Source organism: Oryza sativa, chromosome 3 (genome assembly GCF_034140825.1).
Source record: "Oryza sativa Japonica Group chromosome 3, ASM3414082v1".
NCBI lineage: Eukaryota > Viridiplantae > Streptophyta > Magnoliopsida > Poales > Poaceae > Oryza > Oryza sativa.
In genome coordinates, this window is record NC_089037.1 from 35,651,609 (window position 1) to 35,665,127 (window position 13,519).

Here is a 13,519-nt window from a genome sequence, read left to right on the forward strand (position 1 = left end):
ACGTCCTCCATATTTAAGTCGGTTTTTAAGTTCATTTGCTTTTGAAAATATAGATCAGTGTTTGAGTCGGTTTTTAAGTTCGTTTGCTTTTGCAAATACAGAAGGAGTCGTATAAGAAATCTCTTTAAAAAAAACTCGCATGTTAATTTGAGATGATCGGACTCCTAATTACATCTCATGATTTTCTAACAAGGTATATATCCAAGCGAATTTAAGACAGTGAATTTCACCATAACTAAACCATATAACAATAATAGGATTAAAATAACTTCACCCGTTGCAACGCACGGGTATTTTAAATAAAAATTCTAGGGGGATCCTATCAGGATCCCTCCGGTCAGGCCGTGCATTAGGCGAATTGATTGTATCAAGTACTAATTGATAAAAGCTAATCTGATAACAATAGAACACTATTGCGTACTGTCCAATCGCCGCTCCATAAGTAAGAAGCCCCCATGATCGTCTCACTCGATGAAGATAGCATCCTCCGATGACGCAGGAAAGATATACCAGCTCGGTTCCGACTCTATCTCCAGAGTATGCGTGCTGATCCCCTACTCGAGGCATCAGTTATATATGTGCAACAGCTATAGCTAGACCAACCTGATTAGTAGAACGACAAAAATTAGAATTGAATAAACTCAGCTTGGTTGATTGATTATATATGTCTTTCTTAGATTGATTAATTATATATCAACCTCTGTACGGGAAAAACATCATAATCCGGAAAAAGAAATTAGGAATCAAGATACGTATACGTACGTAAAATCCTGGATACGGTAGATCACTGGGAGGCGTAGACGAAGGCTCCTGAGGGACGAGTTGGCAGAGCAAGAGCGAGGATCGAGGTTGAGACGGCACTCGTCCTTCGGTGAGGCAGAATTTATATATTGAGCACAAATATAGTTTTCGATTTTTCGAATTCAACTTGGAGTAGAAGAAAAGAGGACAAGTAGATAGGACACGTACCGATCTTTTGTTTTTGGAATCAGACTATCGCGGCGTTGCCCGGCACAACACCCACGCGATGCCGAGACTGTGCACGATCCCGGGTCCCGAACTACCCTGATTCCAGAAAGAAAAGAAAAATCTGGCATTACTGCTGCAACGATTTGTTGTTCCATATTATGAGATCTTTGCAGTTGTTTTAATCTGAAAAATACAAGTTTGAAAATCACAACGAGCTATCTAAATCGTTGATGATTTTCGGAGCCACCGTGCGAAACGGCATATTTGCAAGTGAAAAATAATTTATAAATAAAATTTTTATATACGTGTTTTTAATGATCTAAAAGAAAACACTAAAAAATAAACTCTGAAAAAAAAACCTCAAAATCAACTTCAAATCTAAAGTTAAAAATTTAAATTTAGTTGATAAACATAAACGTCTAGACGAAAAGATGAGTCCCATTGATGCTACAGAGAGTCCACGTCACCCTCGTCTGCCTGCCCCGCTGGCGTTCGATCCGACATGCGGGCCCCACATGTAAGCAAGCACGCCATCCATCCCATCCTGAACCCACTCGTCAGCGAGCGCTGAGACGATCTGACCCGCAGTTTCACAGAAAACCCCTCGTCTCTTTCGCCATTTCGGATTCCCCACCCGACGAGTCTCCGACCACTTCCCACACCGGCGCCTCCACGCCGAGATCTCCTTCCCTCTCCACCGCCGGCGACCGCCGCGGCGCGGCGAGGCCCTCGGGGTCTAGGGTTTTGTACTCAGATGCGTCCCCTCCTCGCCTTCGCGGCGGTATGCGCCCTTCTCGTGGCTGCCGCAGCGCCGGCGGCCGCGGAGGAGGAGAAGGCGAACAAGTTCCGGCAGCGCGAGGCCACCGACGACATGCTTGGATACCCCCACCTGTGAGTCACCGCTTGCCTCTCTCCTTCACATGGGTTCTCCTGTCGCTTTCGATTTGGAACTGAACTGCTGCTAGATCCTTGGGACTGGAAGCGATCTTAGATGGTTGGTTGTTTTCTGTGGCTCCTCGTAATTTCTTAGTAGTTAACGACCTTAATCACCTTATTATTTCTGTAGGAGTGTTCAATTTATGCTCAGAATGACACGATGTGCAGAATCTGTTAAAACCTCTACACTTTTTTTTTTGCATTGGAAAATACTTCTACTTCATTCGAGCATTGATGTATCAGGGATTACACAAAGCAATTAACTCATTTTATGGAATAGTTAATTTGAATATGGAAATGGTGATTTCGTCCTTCTTTTCATTTAGGTCACCCAATCTAGTGTTTCATAATCTGGATTTGTTTCAACTGTTATGCAGGCTTGTGTTTCATAATCTGGATTTGTTTCAACTGTCATGCAGGCTAATGTCACAAAAAAGAAGAATATATGCAATTTCTAGAGTGTGAAGATTTACTCTTCTTTTTAAAAAACTTGGATCGCTTAATTTTTGTTCCATTTAATGGGCACATATGATACATGTGGTGATTGATACCCTGCATTAAGTAATAGGCCTTATTGGGATTAGCGTATTTGTGACCAACCATACTATGCCTGGCAGATTTGTTCATTCAGTTGATTCTTTGTAGTGTGAAATTATTATTATATTCTCTTGTATCTTAAAAGAATTAGTACTCACTGATCCCCTCCACCACCCACATACAATAAAATCTACATTTATAATTGGTTCTGTAGGTAAAAATGGATGTAAAATCTGTACATCGCTTGAGGTTTCTAGATCAGTTATTGTAGTTCTGTTGTTTTTGCGAGTGCTGTAAAAGCGCAAACAGCTCTTCAGATGTGTTCCCTTCAGAGTTAATCTTAGTGTCCTTTGAAATAGATTTGATCATATATCCTCTCTTTAGATAAAAAAAAAGAGTATTAAACCTCCTGTGCCACTGACATATAGGGTCATCTAAGGTCACTGACATGTAGACTGAAGGGTAAATCCTCAATTTCAATCTAAAAGCAGGTATATGATCAATCATTACTTGAATCTTTGATACCATTTCACTGTCAACCTGAATTTCATTGGCGTGCTAATTCTTAAAATATCTGCACAAATATATATGATATATTAGTCAGCCATACAGGGGGCAAAAAAGCATTCCTGTTAAATATAAATTCTTATTGATGTTTTCATCTGCAAAAAGGATTAAGAGATTAAGAGTAAGATTGGCTGTTACAACATGTGGATCATCAAATTGTTATACTGTAGTATTGTAGTTTCTCAGAGAAAAATCACAGCCTAAAGCATAATGCATTTATCCATACCACTAATTTCAACTGAGCACCTGCAAAATGCCACAACTTATGGAGCAAGTTTATTAATTCAGTTAGCTACCATGATCCCCGTGTTTTCAATTTGTTCAGGGGGACATATGAAAGATTTTACTATTGTGGACACTACATCTTTGAAAGTTACCTAGACAAATAATGTTGATCATCTGTACGGATAGATGCATTCATCGATGTAATAACTATATATTCTCCGCAGTGATGAAGATGCTTTATTGAAGACCAAGTGTCCAAAACATGTAGAGCTGAGATGGCAGACTGAAGTTAGTTCCAGCATTTATGCAACTCCGTTGATCGCTGATATCAACAGGTAAAATATCCTGGGAAATGATTTGGCTTTTTTTTGGCTTTAGGACATGTTAATCTTTGTCAGATATCCTTCTCATTATCTTCTTCTATTTGACTTCATGTTTCCATCATTATTTGCTTGTATAAAGATAAATCTATTGTTCTATGCTCTGGAACAGCATCCACTTCTGAATAAACCTTCTGTTAGTTACTATAGATTATGTTCAAAATCAAATAAGTACATCATTGCCATAAACTGAATTTTTTTTCCTCTGTATGATTTTGTGCTTCAAACTATGGACACTGTGAAATATCATATGCATGTTTGCTTTGGATTTTTAAACGTGGATGACTTTTTTCTAGTTATTGTCTTAATTTCTTCTTTAGTCTGCTCTGGGCACACTTTAATGATAATCTTTTGGTGTATTAGCGATGGAAAGTTGGAAGTAGTGGTGCCATCATTTGTTCATTACCTGGAAGTTCTTGAAGGCTCTGATGGGGACAAATTGCCAGGTGTGTGGTTTCACATTACCGATTAGCATGTTATAGTGGTCATCATTAGCTCTTTGCTATAAATTCTGGAAAACCATCAATTGAATGAATAGGTCTAAGATGTTCTACCACATTTTAAAGGTCCTGAAAGTTTGTGCTATAATTAACAAAAGAATTGGTTTAATGTTGTTTATTTATTAATATATATTGTTGTGAAATTGATTCCAGGATGGCCTGCATTTCACCAGTCAAATGTTCATTCAAGTCCACTTCTATATGATATTGACAAGGACGGGACACGGGAAATAGTTTTGGCAACTTACAATGGTGTAGTGAATTTCTTCAGGTAAGGAACTTGGTGCATATCTTCTTATGTTTTCACTGAACATGTAAAATTATTTGTTGAGTTTGTTTGACATGGTAATTTATTTGTTTGTTATGTAGGGTATCAGGTTATATGATGATGGACAAGCTAGAAGTACCTCGTAGGAAGGTACACAAAGACTGGTATGTTGGGCTGAATACAGATCCCGTTGACCGCTCCCATCCAGATGTTCATGACAGCTCAATTGCAAAGAAAGCTGCTTCTGAAGAATCTCACCCAAATATTCAGGACAAGCCAGTTGTGAATGAATCTTCTAAGGAATCCCAGTCACGTAAGTTATCTTATAAGCTATAATCACACTATTCACTGGTCAATCATAAGAATCCCTTCTTTTCATCTGTTGCTTTAGTAGTTTGGCTGCAATGCTTATTCTCTAGTCACTAGTATTTTACATGCTCTACCTTGAAAGTCTGTGGCTCTGCGCGCTGTTTAGGTTAAATGGTACTTTAGGATCATTAGTTCAATATTGATGTTTGTTGAACATATTTGTAGGCTGTCCTTAGATATATAGATAATACAGTGGAGCCTGGATATTATAACTAGATTATGTGATGTTACCAACCAGAGGATGGAAAATGCTCTAAAGAGAGTGGTGCATGCACGTAGTAACGATTATGCTACTCCAGTACTCTGATTTTAGTAACAGAGAATCCACACTCCGTGTGTAGTCTATAAGATCATTTACAAGAGATGCATTATAGTTTTATTTGTTTATCACTGTAGGGAGCACAAATGACTCAACAACACGAGGAGTTGATTCCATGAAACATGCGTCTAAGGAAGAGCCAGTTGAAAGTAAACCTAATTCTACCCGAGGACAGGAGAATATGGATGTGTTAAACAATCTAAACAGCACAGATGCTGGGAACAACTCTAGTTTAAGTACTACAACAGAGAATGCATCACATGTTCAGAGAAGGTTGCTTCAAACAGATGAGAAAAGTAATCAAGCAGGAAGCTCAGAAACTGATGCAAGTGATACCGGAACAGCAAAAGCAGCTACTGTTGAAAATAGCGAGCCTCTAGAGGCTGATGCTGATGCATCATTTAATTTGTTTCGGGATGTAGAAGATCTGCCTGATGAGTACAATTACGATTATGATGACTACGTTGATGAAACCATGTGGGGAGACGAGGACTGGAAAGAACAACAACATGAAAAGGCAGAAGATTATGTGAGCATAGATGCTCACATCTTGTCCACCCCAGTGAGTGTACCTTCTGTTTCGTTTTGGCTATTTCTGCTTGTTCATTCTATAAATATTCATGAATTATTTTCCACTACAGGTGATTGCAGATATTGACAGAGATGGCATACAAGAAATGGTGATTTCTGTATCTTACTTCTTTGACCACGAGTAAGGCTGCTTTCTCTGCTACAAGTGCATTTTGATAACATAACAAAATATACTGGTTATTTATGTTATCATGTGATGACATTTGTTGTTATGTAGTTTAGGTTACTTTTTTAAAACCAGAATCCTTTTATTCTCCCTGATTTTGGGTCGGTTGGTATGTGGTGGTGCTTTATGACAGTTTTCACTTCTCAGTTAGGTTCCAACAATGAATCAAAATATGCCGACCTAAGGTGTTTGCTTGTAATTTCCCTTCTGTCTATTGGTTATGATTGAAATACTCTCTCAATGCAAAACTTGTGACCATAATATGACTTAATGATTTCTTGCCTAATTCCTGTGTTGTTGTGTTGGTGTTTCAGACAGTCACTAGTAACTTGTCTTTTACTGACAGGTATTATGATAAACCAGAACATCTAAAGGAGTTAGGAGGGATTGACATTGGCAAATATATTGCAAGCAGTATAGTTGTTTTTAACCTTGACACAAGACAAGTCAAATGGACTGCAGAACTTGATTTGAGTACAGATAGTGGAAATTTTACTGCCCATGCATATTCTTCGCCGACCGTGGTTGATTTGGATGGTGATGGAAATTTGGATATTCTTGTTGGAACTTCCTTTGGCTTGTTTTATGTTATCGATCATCGTGGTAAATTCTTAACCTCATAATATCAATTCTGAATCCATAAACAGCTTTAAGCTGACTTATTGTTTTCTATGCTGTGTATATCTAGCTCCCGTAGCATAAAGTTTTTTTTTTCTAGAACAACAGAATATGTTAGTGTAGAAGTAACAGTATGTTTCAGCATGCTTTTCTTTGCTTTGTTTGGACAATAAGGACATGTTCACTGAAAATCCTCACAAATACAATAAAATCTCACTTTCAGTTCTGTTGCTTTCATCAATATGTTTCAGCATGCTTCTCTTTGCTTCGTTTGGATAATTAGGACATGTTCACTGAAAATCCTCACAAATACAATATATTCTCACCATAAGTGCTGTTGATTTTATCAATCTAGGTAAGGTTAGGAACAAGTTCCCACTTGAGATGGCGGAGATTCATGCACCAGTCATTGCAGCAGATATCAATGATGATGGGAAAATCGAGATGGTCACTGCTGATGTCCATGGCAATGTAGCAGCATGGACTGCAGAGGGAGAAGAAATCTGGGAGGTTCATCTTAAGAGTCTTATCCCACAGGCAAGTTCAAACCCGTTTCTTTTGTGGGTTCTAACTGATTGTGTATATATTTTTGGTTGTCTATCTATATCTAAACATACCCTTACCTTTGGCAGTCTATGGACTGCAAATTGCTATATGTCCTGAAGCTGCTTGCTTGTTTAGCTCGGTAGAATACTATGGAATCTTTCTTGTCAGATTGTCACAATTTATTTCCATCTTGTTCTATTACCTTTTTACCGAGTCAGAAATCAGAATATCATAACTTGGTTTAGTATTACTATATGCTTTCACTGTCTTCACTGGTGCATTCAGTTTTATTTGGGCTATGCTTTTCATACCCTCTGATTTGCCATTGTCATATGATGACAGCGCCCTACTGTTGGTGATGTTAATGGAGATGGTCGCACTGAAGTTGTGGTCCCAACCGTGTCAGGAAACATATATGTTCTTAGTGGAAAGGATGGCTCAAAAATTCAGCCTTTCCCATATAGAACGCATGGAAGGATCATGAGTCCTGTTCTATTGCTTGACATGAGCAAACATGATGAAAAGTCTAAAGGCCTCACCCTTGCTACTACATCCTTTGATGGTTACTTGTATTTGATTGAGGGCTCAAGTGGCTGTGCAGATGTTGTTGACATTGGAGAGACCTCGTATGACATTTCTTGTCTGCTTTGCAATTCTGTACTCTGTACAATTTCTGGATTCAACAAAGTGGCTCACTTCTTTGCATATTGACAGGTACAGTATGGTTTTGGCTGATAATGTTGATGGTGGAGATGACCTCGATCTTATTGTTACTACCATGAATGGCAATGTCTTCTGCTTCTCCACTCCCTCTCCGCACCATCCACTTAAGGTACATAGCATGTTTTTTTATGTCAATAATTTAGAGTAAATTACACAAAACCATAGGTATTGTGTCCAAGTTACACAAAACCACAGGAGTTTTGGCACGTGGCATAGAACCCCTATTGTTATGTTACCAATGTTTCAGAAAACCACACAATTGCCAAATTTTTCTTAAATTTGACATGTGGGATGAAACTTTTATATGCTCATAGAACCACGGTGGATGAAAGAACTCATAATCCCACGTCAGATTTGGGTCAAATCATGTTCAGATTTGGGTCAAATTGGTCAATTGCATGGTTTTGTGAAACACTAACACCATAATACCCATGGTTACGTGCCACGTGTCAAAACTCACGTGATTTTGTGCATACTCATAATTTAACTCAAGTCAGTAGATTTTTTTGTGAATCCTCCGTAACTTATGTTTAATCTGGTTTGGCTGAGAGTTGCATATTTCCTTTAAACCTTATATTTTTTATGGATGTTGAAACAAGATAGTGGAAGTACTGCTGACAATAGGATAACAAAATCACGTGATTTTGTGCAATTTACTCATAATTTAACTCAAGTCAGTAGATTTTTTGGTGAATCCTCCGTAACTTATGTTTAATCTGGTTTGGCTGAGAGTTGCATATTTCCTTTAAACCTTCTATTTATTCATGGATGTTTAAACAAGATAGTGGAAGTACTGCTGACAGTAGGATAACAATATAATTCCTTCCAATTTAATGGTAGGAATGGAGATCATCAAACCAGGGAAGAAACAATGCTGCATATCGTTACAACCGTGAAGGTATTTATGTTAAACACGGTTCCAGAACATTCCGTGACGAAGAGGGCAAGCATTTCTGGGTAGAGTTTGAGATTGTGGACAAGTACAGGGTTCCTTATGGGAACCAAGCTCCTTATAACGTGACGGTACATTTTGTCAACCCAATGGCTTGTCTGATGGATATTCCAAATATTTTTATTTAACTTCCAACTACCCTCGCTTACCATTGGATTTCAGGTTACTCTACTTGTCCCTGGGAATTATCAAGGAGAAAGGCGCATTGTGGTTAATGCAGCTTATAATGAACCAGGCAAGCAGCGGATGAAGCTTCCCACAGTTCCTGTGAGAACCACAGGAACTGTGCTTGTGGAAATGGTTGACAAAAACGGGTTCTACTTCTCTGACGAGTTCTCGCTCACCTTCCACATGCATTATTACAAGCTTCTGAAATGGCTCGTGCTTCTTCCAATGCTTGGGATGTTTAGCGTTCTTGTCATCCTGCGGCCACAAGAAGGCGCTCCGTTGCCATCATTTTCAAGGAATATTGATTAGTGATTTGCACAGTGAAACGTCAGGTCCTCATAGAAGCAGATAAGCAGAACAAGATATTAGCAGGATATCCAATCACCCATGAAGGAGCTTGTCCACATCATACTGCATCGGGGAGCTCAATCTGCACAGAAAAAACCCCTCACGATGCTGCATCCCATCAGTTAGCTAGTTCGGGAAGTACAGCTTTTAGTCATGCAAAAAGAATTTTGTCACACTTGAGATTGTTTTCTAACTTATGATATTTACACAAGGAACTGGCAGCTGTCTGATCCTGGTTTAACATCTTGAGAATTTTAGCCCCAGATATGCTATCAATCTTTCTTGCACCATCATCCTGACTCCTGGAAGATGCTATGCTCTACTGCTATGTACTACTCCCTTCATTCCATTTTAAGTGCAGTTATGGGTTTCTTTGTTCAACGATTGACCGTCTATCTTTTTTGATTTTTTTATGATTAATACTTGTACTATTGTTAGATGATAAAATATGAATAGTACTTTATGCATGACTTATTTTTTTAATTATTTTATAAATTTTTTAAATTAGATGAACGGTTAAACGTTACATACGGAAACCCACGACTGCACTTAAAATGGGACGGAGGGATAAACGTTACATACGGAAACCCACAACTGCACTTAAAATGGGACGGAGGGAGTAATTGGCAGTGATCAGCTTGCTATGATTGTGATTGAACTCAACCTGAGATCATTGAACATAGGTACATAACATGATAGATGCAAGCCTTCCAAGAACTGAGAATTTTCAAGTTAACTTTACAAATTACAAATGTTCTTACATAATATAATCAACCTATAGTACAGAACAATCTTTCTAACTTTCATAAGAAAGATTGTTAGACCCAACCCCTCATATTTTGTATTCACAAAGCATGGCGGCATGGTAGCTTAAAGATGATAAATTAATTACCAACAATAATTAATTCATCTCAAAATCTCAACCTAAGTAGGAACTTAGGATCACATCGTTGCATGCTAAACTACCTTAACCCAATCGGAGCTCCTGTCTTGAGTCGGCGCCGCGGCGACGGCGGCGGCGGCGGCGGGCGCGTCCTGCCGGCGGTGGTATTCCCTCCTGACCGACCACAGCGCCTCCGTGCACCGCCGCATCGACGGCCGCTCCTTCCTCGCCGGCGCGACGCACTGCTCGGCGAGCTCCATCACCTTCTCCACCGTCGCCACCGACGCCGGGCTCCTCCTGATCCTGGGGTCCATGGCCACCACCACCTCCCCTCCCCTGAACCTCTGCAACGCCTGCAATCTCATCGCATCGCTGTGAGTTTTCCATCTCTTGCGGTGTGTTCGTGCTTGCGCGTGCGATTGGATTGGATTGGTTTGGCTTGGTTTCTTACCCATTTCGTGGTGGGGCGGGGATCGAGGTCGCGGCGGCGCTCGATGGGCGGGCGGCCGGTGACGAGCTCGACGAGGAGGACGCCGAAGGAGTAGACGTCGCTCTTGTCGGTGAGCTCGTACGTGCTCAGGTACTCCGGGTCCACGTACCCGGCGGCGCTCTTCCCCTGCGTGTCCTCCGACTCCGAGCTCTCGCCGCCGGCCATCCGCGCCAGCCCGACGCCGGCCAGCTTCGCCGTCAGCGTGTCCGTCAGGAGCACGTTCGATGACCGGACGTTCCGGTGGATGATCCGCTGCTCTGCAAACGGCGAGTTTCAGTTTAGAATTCAGACTTCCACTTCTCATATCATCTTCATATCTCTGAAATTTCAGAGAATATATGTCACTTACCTTTGAATTCGTGCAGGTATGTGATAGCATGAGCTACGTCGATCGCGATGTTGAGCCGTTGCGCAAGTTCTAAACCATTTCCACAGGATTCTGCAGTGTGTTGCATTTGCACAAATCCTGATCAATTCCTCCTACTAGGTACTAGAATTATTTCGAATAGATAGTAACAGTGGTACTATTACAGACTAGAATCTTCTTGGCATTGTAGTTTACTGCAACTGAATGAATCGATCAGGGGCAAAACGTACCATCTAAGTGTTCCCTTAAGGAACCATTGCTGACATACTCAACGACGGTCAGGCTCTCATCTTCGCGCTCAAAGAATCCTAGGAACCTCACTAGATTCTTATGATCAATTTTCTGAAGAATTTCAAGCTCTCTCCGAAGCTCAGCTGATGCATACTGACTGTTTAACTGTTGCAACAGAAGACATGGTTACTACTTATTACCAAGTACCAATCTCCAACCTACATACCTCATGAAAAATTGCTGAATATGCGTATTCCCTTTGTTTCCATACCTTTCTGGCACATTTGATGGCAATTTCAGACCCATCCCTGAGCTTCCCTCTGTAGATGCTGCTATAACTTCCCTGCTTTATTATGTTCTTGTCACTGAAGTTTGAGGTTGCCTTAAATATCTCTGCAACTGTGAGCTCTGTGCTTTCTTGGGGATACCCTGTCCCTGCTGCACTTAAATTTGTCATTTCTCCATTCTGATTTTCACACGGTGGGGGATATTCATGTTTATCTAGTGCTAAAATAAAAGTAAATTGCAGTTTTTCACACTAATTGTTTGCTGCTTGATATTTCCCCTTTTAACAGGTGACCTAAGTACAGTTAATCTGCAATTAAATTTACTCTACTTAACCAGCAAAACAACCAAGAACTGAAGAATTGGAAGGCACCAGAAGGCAGAATTGCTGGGCAAATTCCTCGATAGAGGAATAGTTCTTACCTGGATCAATCGAGACTTGGTAACCTGTACTTCTGCTCCCTTGAGAAATCGTCGTCCGAGAAATCTCAAGTTCATCCTCATTTCTGGACTTCCTGGGCACAAAGCAACTGAAAACTCCGGCGAGACTCTGCGCCGCCGCCCTGAACGAGCCGCTGCTGCGAACCGAGCTCCTGCTGATCTCTGAAGATGGAACGCTGTAAGAGGAAGCCTGACGACGGTAGACCTCAGGAGGGCATGATTGGTATCTCTGGTAAGTAGGCTTGCAAGAACTGATCCCTGAAACTTCTTTGCCCTGGCTGGTGGTGCTGAACTGCCTCTTGGCTGCAGGCAATTCCATGGCAAGAAGATCGAGAGGAAAAATTTCTTGGTCTGATTATTGCTTCATCGTTTTTCCTTTGGATGCATAAATATGGGGACGATGACTTGGTGCCGTTCAATGGCACAAGCCTTTGCTGAGCGTGATGTTGCTGTCCTGGAGCTAGGTCAACGGTGTGCTCCGACGACCTGCAGGTCGCTACTATGTCGCTTCCCAATTCTTTAATTGTTGATCTGGTTGGACGGTATATATAGTGATAACTGTTTTCCATTATCTAAAAAGTGATATAATTGTTTTCTGTATAGTTGTGTAATCGTATGAATTATGACGATAAAGTATATTGGTTCCAGAATTGTAACTTTTTAATTGAACTATTGAAGTTAGGTTGCTGTTCCTGGAAGGGTTCACATCTGGTCCGTGGCATCACAAGTTCATACAGGAAGACGGGAAGAAGTGGAGGACTTTCTGTGATGTCATGGTGTGATTGGTAAAGATTTAGGTGCCAGAATTGGTCAGATTATTAGCGGTCTACTCGCTCCGTCCCAAAAAAAGACAAACCCTGGGTTTCCGTGTCCAACTTTGATTGTCCGTCTTATATGAATTTTTTTTATAATTCGTATTTTCATTGTTGTTAGATGATAAAACATGATTAATATTTTATGCGTGACTTGTCTTTTTAATTTTTTTTCATAATTTTTTCAAATAAGACGGACGGTCAAACGTTGGACACGGAAACCAGAGTTTGTCTTTTTTTTGGACGGAGGGAGCATGCAGATGAAATTGAATATTGTTATCTAGGATCAATCAGTTTAGGATAGGAATGTATGACTTGGATTTCGTGATGCAAGGAAAAATAAATAGTACTACCTCCGTTTTTTAATAGATGACGCCATTAACTTTTTCTCACATGTTTGACCATTCGTCTTATTCAAAATTTTTATGCAAATGTATAAGATATAAATCACACTTAAAGTACTATGAGTGATAAAATAACTCATAACAAAATAAATTATAATTATGTAAATTTTTTGAATAAGACGAATGGTCAAACATATGAGAAAAAGTCAACGGCGTTATCTATTAAAAAACGGAGGGAGTACAATATTGTACCTACGTGTCGTTGACAACAACTCAGCAGAACTCCAAATGATACCTTGTACTACTGTTATAGGAGTACCATAATAAAAGATCAAAATTTGGTAGCTGAAACAAGAACAAAGCCTTGTTTAGATTCCAACTTTTTTCTTCAAACTTATAACTTTTTCGTCACATCGAACTTTCCTACACATACAAACTTTCAACTTTTCCGTTACATCGTTCTAATTTCTTCAAACTTCTAATT

The 13,519-nt window shown here is 40.1% G+C and overlaps 2 protein-coding genes and 1 long non-coding RNA gene across 4 annotated transcripts; 2 read left to right on the forward strand and 1 right to left on the reverse strand.

The window, feature by feature from the left end:
• Positions 1 to 1,575: 1,575 nt before the first annotated feature.
• On the forward strand, positions 1,576 to 9,563 carry LOC4334634 (protein DEFECTIVE IN EXINE FORMATION 1). The gene is made up of 13 exons (XM_015775749.3): positions 1,576 to 1,860; positions 3,459 to 3,569; positions 3,978 to 4,060; positions 4,268 to 4,385; positions 4,484 to 4,695; positions 5,148 to 5,632; positions 5,712 to 5,782; positions 6,174 to 6,430; positions 6,801 to 6,982; positions 7,334 to 7,617; positions 7,706 to 7,823; positions 8,555 to 8,737; positions 8,829 to 9,563. The coding sequence occupies exons 1-13, from the start codon at positions 1,724 to 1,726 to the stop codon at positions 9,141 to 9,143; spliced, it is 2,556 nt and encodes an 851-aa protein (XP_015631235.1). The 5' UTR covers positions 1,576 to 1,723; the 3' UTR covers positions 9,144 to 9,563.
• Positions 9,564 to 9,890: 327 nt separating this feature from the next.
• LOC9269222 (calmodulin-binding receptor-like cytoplasmic kinase 2) lies at positions 9,891 to 12,369 on the reverse strand. Of its 2 annotated transcripts, none has more exons than XM_015775751.2 (6): positions 11,862 to 12,369; positions 11,425 to 11,588; positions 11,153 to 11,318; positions 10,905 to 10,994; positions 10,517 to 10,812; positions 9,891 to 10,418 (listed from the first exon to the last, which is right to left on the reverse strand). In XM_015775751.2, exons 1-6 carry the CDS (start codon positions 12,196 to 12,198, stop codon positions 10,140 to 10,142), a joined length of 1,332 nt encoding a protein of 443 aa, XP_015631237.1. In that variant the 5' UTR covers positions 12,199 to 12,369; the 3' UTR covers positions 9,891 to 10,139. The 2 variants fall into 2 exon arrangements, with proteins under 2 accessions (XP_015631237.1, XP_015631236.1); XM_015775750.2 differs by having other exon boundaries at positions 11,425 to 11,591.
• LOC9266800 (uncharacterized) lies at positions 10,129 to 13,057 on the forward strand. The gene is made up of 5 exons (XR_001544605.3): positions 10,129 to 10,831; positions 10,921 to 11,042; positions 11,729 to 12,111; positions 12,189 to 12,371; positions 12,558 to 13,057. It is a non-coding gene; the product is annotated as an uncharacterized lncRNA (long non-coding RNA).
• The last annotated feature ends 462 nt before the right edge of the window (positions 13,058 to 13,519 follow it).

What these genes read in the sequence shown, in the direction of transcription:
- LOC4334634 (XM_015775749.3), top strand. Translation starts at nt 1,724, where the DNA reads ATGCGTCCCCTCCTCGCCTTCGCGGCGGTATGCGCCCTTCTCGTGGCT. An exon ending in ATGCTTGGATACCCCCACCT is followed by an intron (nt 1,861 to 3,458) that starts GTGAGTCACCGC and finishes TATTCTCCGCAG; the next exon opens with TGATGAAGATGCTTTATTGA. An exon ending in TTCTAAGGAATCCCAGTCAC is followed by an intron (nt 4,696 to 5,147) that starts GTAAGTTATCTT and finishes TTATCACTGTAG; the next exon opens with GGAGCACAAATGACTCAACA.
- LOC9269222 (XM_015775750.2), bottom strand. Translation starts at nt 12,198, where the DNA reads ATGGAATTGCCTGCAGCCAAGAGGCAGTTCAGCACCACCAGCCAGGGC. An exon ending in ATACCTGCACGAATTCAAAG is followed by an intron (nt 10,813 to 10,904) that starts GTAAGTGACATA and finishes CGCCGTTTGCAG; the next exon opens with AGCAGCGGATCATCCACCGG. An exon ending in CCCGCCCCACCACGAAATGG is followed by an intron (nt 10,419 to 10,516) that starts GTAAGAAACCAA and finishes ATGAGATTGCAG; the next exon opens with GCGTTGCAGAGGTTCAGGGG.